At 49.0% G+C, this 18117-nt stretch overlaps 1 protein-coding gene across 1 annotated transcript in view; it reads left to right on the top strand.

Annotated features, from left to right (window-relative positions):
• Positions 1-18117, top strand: part of KIF26B (kinesin family member 26B) — a 504702-nt gene that overhangs the window by 473513 nt on the left and 13072 nt on the right. Inside the window, exons 11-12 of the mRNA XM_082612029.1 lie at positions 7106-7268; positions 8279-11696. Coding sequence (XP_082468155.1) covers positions 7106-7268; positions 8279-11696 — 3581 coding nt within the window. The remainder of the gene's footprint in view (positions 1-7105; positions 7269-8278; positions 11697-18117) is intronic.

Here is an 18117-nt window from a genome sequence, read left to right as displayed (position 1 = left end):
GGTACAGCCACCAAAGTTGTCAAGCCACCATGGTGCCAGCCCTAAATAAACAGGATGGCATGGGGAGAACACATCTCTCCCATGTATTACCCCACATCAGAGGTGTCCCCAAATGGTGCTGTTTGTGCTAAGGGTTCTATAGTCTTTACTAAAGAGCTCCATGAGAGAACAGCTAGGTTAGCCTGGACCACTCTTAGGGCCTCCACCAACAGGTGGTCTTCGGTTAGGTAAGGCGTGAACTCATACCAGGTAGCATATCAGTCAGGTCACAAAGGCTGACCCTTAGGCTGGCAGTGGGTGGTTCTCTGCAGGGTCCTCTTCTAAGCTGTCCTCTGATGAGCAGTCTCATCATCTCCCATGCTGCTGCATGCCAGTGCTGGCAGAGGCACCTCTAACGCACGCACCAGACACAGGCAGCTATTTTCACCAGTACTTTATTCTGCACGCCAGAGTCACTCTCATTGGAAGACCTGAGAACCGTGCTTCTCTATCAAGGTTGCCAGGATTACGCACCCTCCTTCCCAGCATCCCGCAACACAGACCTGCTTATGCCATTTGCAGTACAAATGGAGTAATATCCGAAACTGAGCAGAAAGCCCTTTAACTTCATGAACTCCTTTTGAAAATGCCATTAGGATAGCTTGGCCTGTACCAAGGTTTGGGCTGTTCTGTAGTACCAGAAACTAGAAAATTCATGTCCTAAAATGTTGGCATCCTTGAGGGGAACATTGCTGAGAAAAGGCCACTCCTGAAGAGCAGACAGCTTCCCAGGCAAGAAGGCGTGTAAAGTCTTCTCCCAAACATGTGAATGTCTGTGAAGCAATCATGAACAGGGCACCACCAAATCCCTTACAAATAAATAAATGCAAGGGAAGTGATTTTTCCCTTGTGGATGTATGTATTTCAGTGTCACAACTCAATAGTGTCACAAGTAAACATACTTGCTTGGGACCTAGAAGACAGACAGAGGCATGAGAGTTTGCCCTCACCCAGGGGGCCTGGTGATTCAGTTTGCCCTCTGCACAATGCTCTTTCTAATGAGAGAGAAAGAACTGCACTGATCTTGCCCACCTTGGCCAGGAGCACTGGGCCATAGATGCTGGTGTCTTGGGAACCTTGTCCCCAGACCTTGGGCTGGTCTCCAGAGGACAATGGTGACCCTTCAGGCAATAGTGTAAGAGGATGTTCACAGACCAATAGGATGTGAATGGAAGGAGACAGGGTCAGTGGGGAAAGGGTGTAGAGTAGCAAAAAACTCGGCCAAATTCGTGATTTTAGCCTACCTCTGGTCCTTCTTTTCCTTTCTGTTCTTTCTTCCTTTTCACTCTCCTCTCCCCTGGTGATCAGTGGGTGGATGCAGGGGCCTGGTGTTTGGGGGCTAAGGCTGGGAGATCAGAACTCTTAGAGCTGGCTCCATCCCTGGCAACTCTTGCCCAGCATCTCAAGCTCTCTGTCTGGGGCTCTACAATACAGTCTGGCAGTTTACGGGTAGAAAATGGGATAGGTACTAGAATGCAGTGTAGTTCCAGGGTCATATCCTTAACAATGTGAGTGACACCACCATTTTCTTGGCATGTAAACATTGGTTGTTATCTTGATCTGAATATCTGACACCTGTAAGAATTCAGTGTGTGTGGTTTCCATTCTTGAATGCCAATGGTGCATTGCTTAAAAATAAACAAGCCCTGTCTCCCTTTTCTAAAGAAGAACATGCTCGTGTGTATGCCTGGGTGGACGCATGTGTGTATGTTTATGATTTATACGTCTGCTGCCCACAGGAATCCTTCTCTTGCAAATTGTTCTGGAGATTAATTAGTTTTCTAGATTAACTAAGCTCCTTTCCTTTCACTTTATTAAGAATTAGCATAACTCATCTTGCTTTCTTCTGTGCCCTCATTGTTTTTGCATTAAAGGAGGCACATTTTTGACAACAGGCCCATGTCTGTAAGTGGACATTTATGGTTCTCTCTCACAAGAAGCAGGCCTTGAGGAAGAGCCATCCCAGGGTGCTGTAATTGGGTTGCCCAACTTGGCGATTCAGAGCTCACTACTTTTTTCTCCTTCAAAAGAACGTGGTCCATAGATGCCTTTCTTTCTACTTCCAGAGTTCTTCACCTCCTTTCTGGGGAAGAAATATATTTAACAGCTCTCATGAAAGGAATGGCCGTTTTCTTATGAAATTACCTGGCCAACATTGCCAATGTGTGACTTTGGACATCTCATTTCACTGGCGGCCCAGTACCAGATTACCAGTTGAGAGAGTTTCCCAGCTCTCAGGGTCAGAGAACAAGGAGCTAGAGATTCCAGACTGTCCTTTCAGAAAGGAATTTAGAATTCTGTTGGGTGTTTTGGGGACCTCAAGCTCATACATCCCTGGATGCCTGCCACGTAGGAGAATCCCAGCCAAGGAGATGGAACCACACTATAACCATCAAGATCTGGGTGTTCTCTAGCCATCAGGGAGTTAACAGTGATGGTGGAGACACCCCTCAGCCTTGAGGGTCTTTCCTTACCATGTGCTGTTTCAGATTTGTTCTTTTATCATTAGTTTTAATGGATGGTATGTGTGTTTACATATGTGTCTACCTCACTGGATAGCAGGCTTCTTGAGGTCCTCTAGGCTCTCTGCCATGCACATTCTCAGCATCTGCAGGGTGGCTTCCTAATGGTCAGAACTCACCAAATGCTTCTTGAGTGAGCCACTATGGACATTCACGAGTTAACAAGTTGAAGGAGGGTGAGCAACCTCACAGCCCCCTTGAGAAGGACAGGCTCTGCATCACATAGGAAATGATTGGGGCAGTTGCTGATAGCTGTGTCCTGATGGTCAAGTGATTTCTAAAGCCAGCAGTTTCCTCTGCCTGTTTCCATGCTGCTGACCTTAAAAGCTCTCCCTTCATGAAACATCTGAACTGAAAGAAAGACAACACAGACAACTATCAAATCAGTACAAGATTATTGAATAGTAAGGAAATTAAGACACACCTTTGTGCTCTGGTTGGTAACTCTTTGGCATTCTGTATAAAATGAAACCACCTTATGTTATTACTCTACAGCACGGGTCAATGGACTTTTTCTGTAAGGGACCAGATAGCAAATATTTGTGGCTTTAAGGGGCCATATAGACTGTCACAACTACTCACCTCTGCTGTTGTAGCATGAAAGCAGCCAGAGACAATATGTTAAAAACTTGGTGTGGCTGTGTCCCAATAAAACTTTATTTACAAATACAGGCAGTGGGCCAGATTTGGCCTACAGGCCTTAGTTTGTCAGCCCCTGTCCTAGAGTACTACATTCTCTTTCATGCACTTGTAAAATTAATATTGTTAATTAAAATTTACTCATTATGCCATTTTTTGGTGTCCTCTTGCTCTGTCTAATAAAAGGTTGACTTATTTTAAAAAGTAAGACATTTTTCCAAAAATCATTTTAAAAGGTGTGTACAGTTGGGGTGGGAGGGAGGGGGAATATGTGTGCATAGAACATGGCTGCCTGAAAGAACGGCATGGTTCTTCCCAGACCCCAGTCAGCTCTGCTCCGTCACCAGTGCTTTCCTCTCCCACCCAACCTGTCTCTCATGCACGGCCCCCAAGTCTAAATCCTCATCCAGCCCGGCCCTGAGGCTCAGTGGCACGCAGCTCTGCACCTGTGCTCTCCTCTTCCTCTAGCCTCAGTCTGCATGCAGAGTGTAAACTGAGTTTGTGCTGACTACTGCCCTAGAAACTCTTTTGAACCTTTTTAGTTTCCTCCCAAAGACACTGAGTTAAACCTACAGTTTGCAGCCTTTAGTACCCTGTCCGTTCTTTCACCTTCCCTCCCCAACTTAATTGTCTTTGTTCCAAGTTAAAGGATCATGAAGAGGTGGAAAAAAACAAAGCTTTATAGCCACCATCTTTCACTCCCATAAGGTATGTTTTAGAGTCTAGAGAGGCCCACATGAAACAGTCTTGCTGGCAGTTTTACTGGCTTTCCAAAGGAGAGCTAAAATGTTGGTTGCCAAGCAACACACATGCCCTGGCTTCTTCCAACAATGTGGACTTAAAAAATAAAATTGTCCTATGATTGACTCATGAATGGGGAATCATGTGGAAATACACAGGGCAAACAGTTTGATATAACAATGCTATATCTGTTTATTCTGTCTTTGGTATCGTTTCCTAAGGACTTTACAGGGTCACATGGAGAAATAAGTGGGGTGTGCCTTCAGCAGAGTGCAACTGATGAACAAGACTTATCATTAGGAACTTCATAGTACAGTCGGTTCTTGGAATCATTTGCAGATTCCATGTTGTGAATTATGTTCAAAATCCATACTTTTACCATAATTTGCAGACATGCTTAGTAGCAAAAACTCTGAGCCACCCAGTGCACATGTTCCCAGCTGAAACTGGACAAGGCAACAGCCCTGCCTTCTTGTTTCACCTCTCTTCATGTAAACAAGGGTCCTTTTTGCAGTCTATTTAGTGACACATTTTTTTTTTAGTATTTCTGTGCTTTTTTTGGTGATCTCGCTGTTTAAAGTAGGCCCCTAGGTGTAGTGCTGCAGTGCTGTCTAGTGTTCTGTAGTGAAAGAAGGCTGTGACGTACCTTACAGAGAAAATATATGTGTTAGAGAAGTTTCATTCAGGCATACTATGGTGCTGTTGGTGTGAATTCAGTGTTAAAAATGAATCAACAATATGGCACATCCAGAAAAAGGAAGAGGAAATTCACCGATGTATATCAGACTGCTCTAGAAAGTACTCAGGTTATGTCTAAAGTGCATAATGAAGCTGTAGAAACAGGCTGTATTTGTGGATTCACAATATGACCAGTTTTTTTTTAAAAAAAAAGCATAGTGGACAATATCATAAGGCTTAAAGCCCAAGAAAGTTATGGTCATGTTACCCAGGGTCAGGGAAATGTTCAACCCTTCTCAGCTAGTGTTTTATTATATAGAAAGTACATATAATTCATTATTTATAAGAAATAGAAATTAAGGTGTCTTTAAACAGATATGCACATAAAACAAGACTATGTATTGATCCATTGATGAACTATTGTGACCAGAGGGTCTCAGGAACCTAAAACCATGTATTTCCCCTAGGAGCATGGCTCAGCATTCACTTATTCAGTGTTCATGGAGACTTAACAAAAATAACTATCATGAATAATAAGAATTAACCATATATGATCACAACTTAACCCTAATGGAATCTATCTTCCACTTCCCATATGGAAGACAAAGTCCTAAACTCATGCAGGTGCAGTGTCTGTGCTGAGAATGTGCCAGGAATGGGACTTGACTTCCCCATCTGGTCATCAGTTCTGGTGGTGTCCATGATATTCTTGATAGACATTTTGAAGGAAGTTAAATGTTTAGAGCCCAGAGTTAGGGCTGGAGGTCTCTTCCTCCACACCCCACTTACCTTTCTGTCCAAGTCAGTTCAGGCTGCTATACCATAGACTGAGGGGCTTAGGTAACAGTCATTTATTTCTCACAGTTCTGGAGGCTGGGAATCCAAGATAAAGGTGCTAGCGGATTTGTGTCTGGTGAGGGCCCGCTTCCTGGCTCACAGGCAGCTGTCTTCTCACTGTGTCCTCACATAGCAGAAGGGACAAGGAAACTCTCCAGGGTCTTTTTTATAAGGGCACTAATTCTACTCATGTGGGCTCCACCCTCATGACCTAATCACCTCCCAAAGGTCTGACTTCCAGATACCATCACATGGGGCGTTAGGTTTCAACACATGAATTTGGAGGACAAATAAACATTCAGTCCATAGCACTCTCCTTCCATCACTTTTATCACTGATTATTTTGCTCGAAGGGAAACCCTGATATATTTTTAAATTGCCCTCGCACTGAGCCATAGTGAGCCCAGTATCCCTGAACTGACACCTTAATTGGTCCCAGACGGAAAGGGAAAACTATTGCTCTTACACCAGTCTTTCCTCCCTGAAGGCCTGATGCAGGTCACATGGAAGTGGTTTCCTGTCTCCAAGGTCTAATCTCTGCTGACAGCGGCCTGCATGTCACACTGAGTCTCCTGAACTGGACAGTCTCTCTCCAGAGAGCTGAGTCGGCGGGGTGGGGGGGAAAGGAGGGGATGTCTAGCTAAGAGTCTGATGCGGACACAGGCGTGAGGACAAACCCCTCTCATCTGGCAAAATAAACTCAACACAGGACATGGGAAGCAAACAGTCTCCCTCAGCCTTTGGGATCAGGGGAGTCTCCAGAGATGAAGTGACATTTGGCAGCAGGTAAGATGATGATGTAAGCAGAAGCCTCTTAAAAGCAAGGCAGGAAGAATGTTGGGACAAGTATAGGAATGGAAAAACATGAGCCATTCCTCCAGACCACTTTTTAAAGAGCCTAGAAACACCATCTGTAAACTCCTGGGCCTCATTATCACCCCTCAGGGCACTGGCCCCACGCAGCACCTGCAGAGTCCCCAGAGGAGTCCCTTCTAGAAAGTTCTGCTTTCTGTTGCTGATTGAGTGAGTGCTCGGGCCTATGTCTGTGTGTCCCCAGTAATAATCAGGAATATGAATACATTTTCCTTCATCACTACCGTGTGCAGATAGGAGTTAAGAGACAATGGCAATAAAGTGGGTGCAACTCCTTGGCAAAAGAAACCTTGCATGTATTATAAACACATAGATCTTCAATACAAGTTCATGGCTGGGGAAGTGCTCTTTGTTATGGGGATTGCCTGGTGCAGAAACTTGCAAAGAAGGGCCGGGTGTGCAGCTAGCATAACGAATCACTGATCACAGAGCTGTTCTCTCTCCATCCCTTCCTCTCATTTCTATTCCCAGGTCTCATTGTGTGCAATGTCATATGCACACAGGCAGATGCACAGGAATACCCCATCACAGCCAGGACAGTGGTGCCAGGGGAGGTGTTCTGCATGAATTCCATCCTTGGGGTTGGAAGCACTTGCTCAGCTGTCAACTACAAATAGCCTCGTGTAGAAGATGATGTTAATTAGTATGCCATTTAAAAAATGGGGAAAAAAAACCCCACTGCCCACAAACAAGCCATGTAGGGGCCTGAAGCCCTACCTTGACAGCCAAAGTGAAGCATGGCCCGCTAATGCAGCCTTAATTCACTTTGTTGGCAGAGAAAGCAAGCTCACCATGCTGCTGCGGGAGTCCCTGGGGAACGTGAACTGCCGCACTACCATGATCGCTCACATCTCGGCCGCCGCCGGGAACTACGCCGAAACCCTGTCCACCATCCAGATTGCATCGAGAGTGTTGAGGATGAAGAAAAAGAAAACAAAGGTAAGGAGCTTGCAGGGGGTGCAGGTGGCTGAAGGAGCTTTCACAGCCCTGGCCTGGAACTGAGTCAGAAAGAGCCAGATCAATATTTCTAATCCCCCAGCACCAGGGGCATGGTGAGCGTGGCTGGCTGCCGCTGGCCTGGCTCAGCATCCACCTTGGGGCAGGAACACCTTCTGGCCGATACTGAAGTCACTTCCCCTCCGCACAGCTGGTGCTTTCCTCGGTCATCCAGCCTGGACCCCTAACAGGGAGTACTTGGTCCACTTTAGTTAGTTTAAATGGATCGCTACTTTGAAAATTGTGAGAGGGACGGGAACTCTTCATAGTTTATCTCTTGCCTACCTTGGTCCTTCAACTGACTGACCCCTCCTTGCTCAGGTGGCCCTACTTCCCTTGCATTTCCAGGAGGCATTTTCAGACTGCTGGGTGTTGTCATGTTAATTCAGCGGTTTCTGGTTGATGCAGAGTCAGCTAGAAACCACTGGGCTCGTTTTCTCAGGCCAAGGCAAAGCCAGGACAGGTGGTGTGACAAGAACGTTTGAGAAAATAATCATGATTGTGGTCACTCTGGTCCATAGCCAGCTGGTGATTTGTGGGGGGCTTTCCCCCTCCTTTTTGTATCTTTCTTTTTTTTTGGTCAAAAACACATCTTTCCACTGTTCCGTGGCACAAATTGTCCTAAATGGTTTGGGTGTGCAAACTGGTGACCCCTCCTCAGTCCTTAGGCAGTCAGATGGGACCTGGGTGGGTCACCCCGTTTCATGAGCAGCCTCTGCTTCCCCAGTGCACCTCACAGGGGTTATCCTCCGAGTATGAGGCCGTGACATGCATAGCTTGGGTGCCTGGCCTGGCACACCCTGGGTAACAGCCCAGAAGCAGGGAGGCCCACTGGGGTCTGGATGGCCTATATGGAGCCAGTGGCCTCCACCAGTTGCCCCACGAAGTCAGGGTCCCTGGGAGAGCTGTCTTGGAAGGGCAGCCCACACTAATGGTTCCCCTCTCACTCACAGTACACATCGAGCTCCTCAGGGGGAGAAAGCTCCTGTGAGGAAGGCAGAATGCGCAGGCCCACCCAGCTGAGACCCTTCCACGCCAGGGCCGCCGTGGAGTCGGACTTCCCGATCCCTCACCTGTCCAGCGACCCCGACTACTCCTCCAGCAGCGAGCAGTCCTGCGACACGGTCATCTACATTGGGCCAAATGGCACGGCCCTCTCTGACAAGGAGCTCACCGACAACGAGGGGCCTCCAGATTTTGTCCCTATCGTGCCAGCCCTGCAGAAGGCGGCCAGGGGTGACAGCCGGTCCACGGAGGCCGGAGAGGCCACGGCCGGCAAATCGGAAAGGGACTGCTTGAAGTGCAACACGTTCGCTGAGCTGCAGGAGAGGCTAGATTGCATTGACGGCAGCGAGGAGTCCAGCACGTTCCCTTTCGAGGAGCTGCCGGCCCAGTTTGGGGCACAGCAGGCAAGCAAGAGTGTCCCGCTAAGCCAAGCAGCTGGGGCAAGCCCACTCTGTGAGTCTGATAAGGAAGATGATGGGTCAGATAGCCAGCTGACAGCTAGAGAAGGCAGTGAACCCCCGGGCTCCAAGGTGCAGGGGAATCACTCCCCTGTCCCTGCTGCATGGCTCACCAACAGCTCCACCCCTGCCTCACCCAGAAGCATCCCAGGCAGCAGCAGCCAGCACGGTTCTTCCCAGCTCGTGCAGAGCCCCAGCCTCCAGAGCAGCCGGGAAAGCCTGAACTCCTGTGGCTTTGTAGAAGGCAAGCCCAGGCCTATGGGCTCCCCCAGGCTGGGCATCGCCAGCCTGTCCAAGACCTCAGAGTACAAGCCGGCTAGCTCTCCTTCCCAGAGGTGCAAAGTCTACACCCAGAAGGGTGTCCTGCCTTCTCCTGCCCCCCTGCCCACCTTCAGCAAGGATGCGGCCATGGTATCTAGTGAGTCCCTGCTGCAGCCCGAGGTACGTACCCCCCCGGTCGGAATGAGCCCCCAGGTTTTGAAGAAATCCATGTCTACTGGGAGTGAAGGGTTCCCAGAAACCCCTGTGGACGCCGAACATCAGGCAGCAAGTTCTGCAGATGCCAAGAAGGAGATACTGAGCACCACGATGGTGACAGTGCAGCAGCCCCTGGAGCTGAACGGTGAAGACGAGCTGGTGTTCACGCTGGTGGAGGAGCTGACCATCAGCGGGGTCCTGGGCGGCGGCCGCCCCACCAGCATCATCAGCTTCAACAGCGACTGCTCGGTGCAGGCCCTGGCCTCGGGCTCCAGGCCCGTCAGCATCATTGGCAGCGTCAGCGAGGACCTGGAGTGCTACTCAAACGTGGCTCCTGTCTCCGAGGTCAGCATCACGCAGTTCTTGCCCCTCCCGAAACTGAACCTGGATGAGAAGGCCCGGGAGGCAGGAAGCAGGCGTTCCTCCATCAGCTCCTGGCTGAGTGAGATGAGCACAGGCAGTGACAGCGAGCCGTCCTGCCACAGTTTCATAGCCCAGACGTGTTTCGGGCACGGGGAAGCAATGGCAGATCCTCCGGCCTCGGAGTTCGTCAGCGGCATCCAGAACACGGCTGTGGTGTGCCGAGAGAAGCCCAAGGCGGGCCCCGACAATTTGCTCATCTTGTCGGAAATGGGGGACGACTCCTTCAACAAAGCAACCCCCATCAAAGGCTGCAAGATATCCACGCTGGGCAAAGCCATGGTCACCATCTCTAATACGGCCAGCCTGAGCAACTGTGAAGGGTACATCCCCATGAAGACCAACATTACGGTTTACCCCTGCATCGCCGTGAGCCCCCGGAACGTCCAAGAGCCCGAGGCGTCCCTTGCCACCGTCAGCTCAGTCCCCAAAGCAGCCCGGTCTCAGGAGAGCAAGGAAAGTGGTGCAAAGAAAGAGATGAAATTTGAGGACCCCTGGCTGAAACGAGAAGAGGAGGTTAAAAAAGAGAATGCCTATCCCCACGAAGCAGGGATTAGGCACGAGACTGCCCCAGGCCCCCCAAAGCCTGAAGCCAGAGCGGAACAGGACAGGAAGGCCAGCTCCAGTGACGGGCTCAGCAGCAGCAGCGGTGAGGTATCTGCCTCCCCCGTGGCCGACAACTTCAGAAGGGTTGTGGACGGCTGTGAGACGGCCCTGCCCAGTGTGGCTGCCCAGAGCCCTGTGCATCTCAACAAAAGCCTGAAGTCGAGCAGCCTTCCCAGGGCTTTTCAGAAAGCCAGCAGGCAGGAGGAACCGGACAGCCTCTTCTCTCACTGCCCTGCCGAGACCAACGGCATCGGCCCGGCTTCCAGCACCCAGCCCTCCAAGGCCACCCTGGAGAGGAAGGTGGCATCACCCAAGCACTGTGTCCTGGCTCGGCCCAAAGGGACTCCCCCGCTGCCCCCTGTCCGAAAGTCCAGCTTGGACCAGAAGAACCGGGCCAGCCCCCAGCACAGCGCCTGCAGCAGCAACTCCAGCAGCCCCTTGAACCAACCAGCGCCCTTCTCGGCCAGCTTCCCGGACGAGCCCAGCGGCAAGACGAAGGATGCCGGCAGCAGCAGCAGCAGCAAGCTCTTTGGTGCCAAACTGGAGCAGCTGGCCAGCAGGACCAACTCTCTTGGCAGGACAACAGTCAGCCACTACGAATGCCTCTCGTTGGAGAGGGCCGAGAGCCTGTCCTCCGTGAGCGCCAGGCTGCACGTGGGGAAGGACAGCACCATGCCCCGCACGGGGAGGAGCCCGGGCCGCAGCGCCGGAGCCTCGCCCACCAACCCCGGCCCCGCGCAGTCGGCCGGGGCCTCACCCAAGGCCAGCCAGTCCAAGATCTCCGCCGTGAGCAAGCTGCTCCTGGCCAGCCCCAAGGCCCGCAGCCTGTCCACCTCCACCACCAAGACCCTGAGCTTCTCCACCAAGTCCCTGCCGCAGGCGGTGGGCCAGAGCTCCGGCCCACCCTCCGGCGGGAAGCACATGTCTTGGTCCACCCAATCGCTGAGCCGGAGCCGGGGCTCGGGCCTGACGTCCAAGCTGCCGCTGCGGGCAGTGAACGGGCGCATCTCGGAGCTGCTGCAGGGCGGCGCGGGGCCCCGGGGGCCGCCGGGGCGCGCGGGGCCCGAGGCGGAGGAGCGCGCAGCCGCCGCAGACGAGCGCCCGCCACCCGCCGTCCCGCTGCCCTCGCCCTACAGCAAGATCACGCCGCCGCGCAGGCCCCACCGCTGCAGCAGCGGCCACGGCAGCGACAACAGCAGCGTGCTGAGCGGGGAGCTGCCGCCTGCCATGGGCAAGACGGCGCTCTTCTACCACAGCGGCGGCAGCAGCGGCTACGAGAGCATGATGCGCGACAGCGAGGCCACCGGCAGCGCGTCGTCCGCCCAGGACTCCATGAGCGAGAACAGCAGCTCCGTGGGCGGGCGCTGCCGCAGCCTCAAAGCCCCGAAGAAGCGCGCCAACTCAGGTAGGCTCGGGCCCGGGCATCGACGGGCGGAGGGAGGGCCCCAGGACTCGGGGATGGGCGTCCCTGTCCCCAACCGCCTGTCACCTGCTGGGGACAGAGCCATGGAGGGCTTCACTGTCACACCACAGGCAAGTGCAAACTCTGGAATGTTCCGGTCCAAATGTAGGGACTGTGGTCAATGCACATCATAAGCCATTTGTTTGCCTCAAATCAAAGAAACCAACCTCAAGGGACCCATGCAGTCATGTTGTAATTCTAGACGTTATGATGTAGATCACCCCATTCATCCACCCCATCACAGATCGTGAAATAGGACGAGGAGGTTAGCCTCCCGGCATGTGCAGGAGTCATTGCGGCTGTCAGAATTTCGAGGTCTTTATTTCCCAGGCGGTGTATGCGTCAGGCTTTGATCTATTTTGACGGTGCTCTATTTTAGACCCTCAGCCCTGAGTCTCAGCAGCAGACCTGGGAGCAGAACCGCCCGTATAAGACAAGTGGAGAACAGAAATCCATTCAGTATAACATGACAGCTGTTGGGTCCTATTTTCAGGGTCAAGGGCATTCAGATGTATTGATAGCAGTTACCAAAAATAGCAAAGAAGTTTACCTAAGCCAGAGCCTTTGACAAAAAAAAAAAAAAAAAAAATCTGGCCTTCCCCATACTCGGTTGTTAAACCTTATTATTACAATCTACCCAGTCTTGGTCTTCAAAGTCCAGATTATCGTGTGACGTTTGCTATGTGCTCACATGAGTTTGAGTGTTACAGGGTGCTTTACCTACTCTAATTTAGCATCTTGAATCTACCAATCCAATTTATTCTTACAACAGCTTTACTCTTTTTTTGACTTGTATCGTTTGGTTTGGCTGTTACACTGGAGTAAAGAGGAAGAAGAACTAAAACAACCACTCGGAGAGTGGACCACAGGCTCTACACGTGTCCTTGCTTGCTGCTACCTCCTTTTGTAAATGCTGTTCTCGAGGGTCCCTTGTTAGGTTAGGCTGTTTGTGTAAAATCAAAGCACCAGGCTGGGTGCCAGAGACGGGATTTAATAGAGAGTGCCGAGGGCATCGGACTGCTGTGAGCAGCTGCCGTAGATCCCAGGCTCCATAATGGATATGGCAGTGGAGATATGCTCCTTGCAGGCTGGGTGACCTTGTCTCGCTTATTTATGATTATTATTAAGAAAAATGCTGGCTGTCAGACATGATCAGCATAAATCAAAAGCAACTTCTTTAAGAGAAGCCATAAAACTCCTCAAAGGAAACTCCTAGCTCGATGGCATGATTTTACAATTACTAGAGACATTTGGAACTGCAGAGGAGACAAGCAATTATCTGTTAGTGGAGGTTGCTTTAAAGCTTTGGTTATTTCCTTAGTGAAAATGAACTAGAAATATACTGCCAGGGAGAGAACCTTGAGTTTTTTGAGTGCTTTGTAGTACAGGTAACAGTGGAAACAACCAAACATCACGAGTGTTCACCTTTCCAGTCCCATTCCTGGAGATCCATGTCAGCGGAGAGTGCGCAGAATTCGACCTGGTGCGGTGGGATGATTGATCTAGAAAGCAGGAGACTTGGGGTCTTGGGCTGTGTGACCTTTGGGGAATAACTATACTCTCTGGGCTTAGTTTTCTCACGTCAAACTAAAATGAAAGGGTTGGTAGAGAACCACCATGGTCTCTCTGATGCTCACGTTGTAGAAGTTGGTGCAAATAATATAAAGAATATTGGTGGTAATATGACTTCCTCTCCATATGACGATCTGTAGTCAGTGGGATTTATTTTTATTTTTATTTTTTTATTTCCTTTCCTTTTTTAAAATTTTTATTTATTTTATTTTTGTTTTTTTAACATTTTTATTGGAGTATAATTGCTTTACAATGGTGTGTTAGTTTCTGCTTTATAACAAAGTGAATCAGTTATACATATACATATGTTCCCATGCCTCTTCCCTCTTGCAACTCCCTCCCTCCCACCCTCCTTATCTCACCCCTCTAGGTGGTCACAAAGCACCAAGCTGATCTCCCTGTGCTATGCGGCTGCTTCCCACTAGCTATCTATTTTACGTTTGGTAGTGTATATATGTCCATGCCACTCCCTCACTTCGTCCCGGCTTACCCTTCCCCCTCCCCGTATCCTCAAGTCCATTCTCTAGTAGGTCTGTGCCTTTATTCCCGTCTTGCCCCTAGGTTCTTCATGACCTTTTTTTTTTCCCTTAGATTCCATATATATGTGTTAGCATACGGTATTTGTCTTTCTCTTTCTGACTTACTTCACTCTGTATGACAGACTCTAGGTCCATCCACCTCACTACAAATAACTCAATTTCGTTTCTTTTTATGGCTGAGTAATATTCCATTGTATATATGTGCCACATCTTCTTTATCCATTCATCTGTTGATGGATTAAAGACCTAAATGTAAGGCCAGACACTATCAAACTCTTAGAGGAAAACATAGGCAGAACACTCTATGACATAAATCACAGCAAAATCCTTTTTGACCCACCTCCTAGAGAAATGGAAATAAAAACAAAAATAAACAAATGGGACCTAATGAAATTTAAAAGCTTTTGCACAGCAAAGGAAACCATAAACAAGACCAAAAGAGAACCCTCAGAATGGGAGAAAATATTTGCAAATGAAGCAACTGACAAAGGATTAATCTCCAAAATTTACAAGCAGCTCATGCAGCTCAGTATCAAAAAAACAAACAACCCAATCCAAAAATGGGCAGAAGACGTAAAAAGACATTTCTCCAAAGAAGATATACAGATTGCCAACAAACACATGAAAGGATGCTCGACATCACTAATCATTAGAGAAATGCAAATCAAAACTACGAGATATCATCTCACACCGGTCAGAATGATGGCCATCATCAAAAAATCTAGAAACGATAAATGCTGGAGAGGGTGTGGAGAAAAGGGAACCCTCTTGCACTGTTGGTGGGAATGTAAACTGGTACAGCCACTATGGAGAACAGTATGGAGTTTCCTTAAAAAGCTAAAAATAGAACTACCATACGACCCAGCAATCCCACTACTGGGCATATACCCTGAGAAAACCATAATTCGAAAAGAGTCATGTACCACAATGTTCATTGAAGCTCTATTTACAATAGCCAGGACATGGAAGCAACCTAAGTGTCCATCAACAGATGAAGGGATTTATTTTGAAGTTGTTCAATATTGATCAGGCCTCTTCTGTGCAGTTAGAGCTTGGTGATATGGAAGTTGCAAGTGTGGTTGGGGAGGATCAGGCAGCGTAGAAGACAAGGCCACTGTGAGAAGTGTGTAATCTCACTGGTGAGCAAGGATGAAGACTGTGGAACAGGGAACAGTGAACCCTGAACCCAGGTGCCTTGCCTAGTGCTGACTGAGGTCGTGAGAGCTAAGGGTAAGAAGTATTTAGATAAAGAGGGACCAGAACATTGAAGAAGGCTACAGGGAAACATTGGGATTGGGCCAGGCCTTAAAGGCTGCTGGGACAAAGCAGGTAAAGGGCATTGTAGGCTGAGGCAGTGATGGGAGCACGAGCTTGAGGCAGTAAGAGCATGGTTTATGGATGAAGAGCGGGATTAACTCAACAAGGGGGATATTCTTTTTTTTATTAGTTTCTGCTTTATAACAAAGTGAATCAGTCATACATATACATCTGTTCCCACATCCCTTCCCTCTTGCATCTCCCTCCCTCCCACCCTCCCTATCCCACCCCTCCAGGCGGTCACAAAGCACCGAGCTGATCTCCCTGTGCTATGCGGCTGCTTCCCACTATCTATCTACCTTACATTTGGTAGTGTGTATATGTCCATGCCTCTCTTTCACTTTGTCACAGCTTACCCTTCCCCCTCCCCATATCCTCAAGTCCATTCTCAAGTAGGTCTGTGTCTTTATTCCTGTTTTACCCCTAGGTTCTTCATGACATTTTTTTCTTCTTAAATTCCATATATATGTGTTAGCATACGGTATTTGTCTTTCTCTTTCTGAGTTACTTCACTCTGTATGACAGACTCTAGGTCTATCCACCTCATTACAAATAGCTCAGTTTCGTTTCTTTTTATGGCTGAGTAATATTCCATTGTATATATGTGCCACATCTTCTTTATCCATTCATCCAATGATGGACACTTAGGTTGTTTCCATCTCCGGGCTATTGTGAATAGAGCTGCAATGAACATTTTGGTACATGTCTCTTTTTGAATTATGGTTATCTCAGGGTATATGCCTAGTAGTGGGATTGCTGGGTCATATGGTAGTTCTATTTGTAGTTTTTTAAGGAACCTCCATACTGTTCTCCATAGTGGCTGTACCAATTCACATTCAAGGGGGATATTCTTAATGGATGTAATAATGGACAGAAAATGTAAGCCCAGATCAAGTTATTCCTTGAACATCTGGCAACTGTGATAAGAATTACTGCAGTTGGCAATGGGGAGTCATTATAGGTTCTTGGCTGAGAGTGTCATAAGGTGACAGAAGCTGTGGGTTGCTTTCTATAGATGGATTTTCATCAACCCCTCCACCATTGCTTGCCAGCTCCCCCGTGGTAGGTACACAAATGTATACGTGTAACCATTAGCCATGAAGTAGAGTGATGACAGCCAGATCAGGTGGGGAGCGAATGTCCACCCTGTCCAGAGGGCATTCAGTTGCTAAGAGGATGGAAATCGGTGATGGGCAGTTTATGGCATGATTGCATCAGCTTGGCCGCCCCTGAGGCCCCATCCTTTCAGTGATTGATAGCTCTTTGGTATCATGTATCATGTGGGCTCTCACGGACACTCTCTCTCTTCTTCCTCATGTTCCTGACACTTCACCCCAAATCTGGTGTGTTACTCCCTTGGCTTCTCTCTCTCTTTTTTTTTTTTCCTTCTCTCTCAGGCTGGCTGGGGAAATATGAAAATTAGATCAGCACCTTGGTCTGAGTGAAGTTCATTTCCACTGTAGCAGGCCCGGGTGTGGTGTGACACAGCATCCAGAAAGCCCAGGAGAGAAACCAGCCAGGGAGTATGTCGGTTCTGAGATGCACCCAGGGCTTGACCTGCCTGGGCACGAGCTCCTGAGAGCCCTGTTCGGCACTTGACTCAGCCTGTTGGGTCCCCAGTGCTGGGCTGGTACAGGTTACCATGAATCAGTTGGACACCATTGATTGATGCATTGGTTGGTTGGCTGGCTAACCGTGTGGTCCTACAAGTTAGCTGAATTCTTTTCTATGTACTTCTCGTATCTCGCCCTGCTGATGACCCATGTTTTAAACATTAAGCCTATCGTCTATTTTCTTTCCCACTCTAAGCACCAAACACTGTGCCTTCCCTTCTCTGGGTACCGAGTAAACGTTACTGACCGATGGGTTGCCAGGTTCAGTTAGCAGATCCACTGCACCAAAACCTGTGACCAGTTACTCCTCCAAAGGGCCTAGAGCACCATGGTTCACTCTTTCTGTACCCCTTGGTTCGTTCGGTTCTCAGGTGCAATCTTATTTTGTTTTAATGAATTCAGGAAACACAGTGGTTCCTGGCTTAATGAAAATGGGGGTAAGGCAAGCAGCTTCTTGGCAGCTGTAAGATTTCTAGAGTGTTTCTAAGAGACTCTACCTGGAAACAGATGTGAAAGGGTTCCCAATGAGATAGCCTTTTTGACTATAAGTTGGGAACTACTAGAAAAATAATTGGCTCCCTAAGACACCGAGGAAACCCCTTAGAGTGGAGAGTGGGTGGAGGCAGGTATGGGGCTGAGAGGCCTAGAGCAAGCATGTGAGGGGCCTGGGCTCTACAGCCGGGCCCCTCCCCATCTCCTGTCCAGCCTGGGAAGGGTTCACTCTTCAATTCAAGCTTCCAGCAGCCAGTGCAGCCCCATCCTCATTCATCTGGGAGGCCACGGAGCTGACTCTTGCTGGCCAGTAAATCCACACACGCTGATCTTTCCCCTCCCCCCTCCTCATCGCGGATGCCTGTGGGTCCTCCTGGCATTCGTGCTTTCTGCTTTTTGACTCAGTGTCTTTCTAGTGCCTGTACCCTGAGTCGGAATGAAGATGGAGAGTGACGGAGGGAAAGCTGATGATGGCGGGTTCTCAGGGGTGGGCGGTGGGGATGGACATCAGCATGTTCCCTGAGGAGTGTTGTGAGTCCTCGGCGCTCAGAATGCCCATGTTTCCTGACATTTGACCTAAGAAGCAGCATCTTCAGACTCAGTGTGGACACTTAAAAAACAATTTTTTTTGGAGTATAGTTGCTTTACAATGTTGTGTTAGCTTCTGCTGTACAGTAAAGTGAATCAGCTATACATATACATATATCCTCTCTTTTTTAGATTTCCTGCCCATTTAGGTCATCACAGAGCTTTGAGTAGAGTTCCCTGTGCTATACAGTAGGTTCTCATTAGTTATCCATTTTATACATAGTGGTGTATATATGTCGAATG

This window comes from Mesoplodon mirus, assembly GCF_964341445.2.
Source record: "Mesoplodon mirus genome assembly, chromosome: 3".
Taxonomy (NCBI): domain Eukaryota; kingdom Metazoa; phylum Chordata; class Mammalia; order Artiodactyla; family Ziphiidae; genus Mesoplodon; species Mesoplodon mirus.
This window is presented reverse-complemented; position numbering and strand designations above follow the sequence as displayed.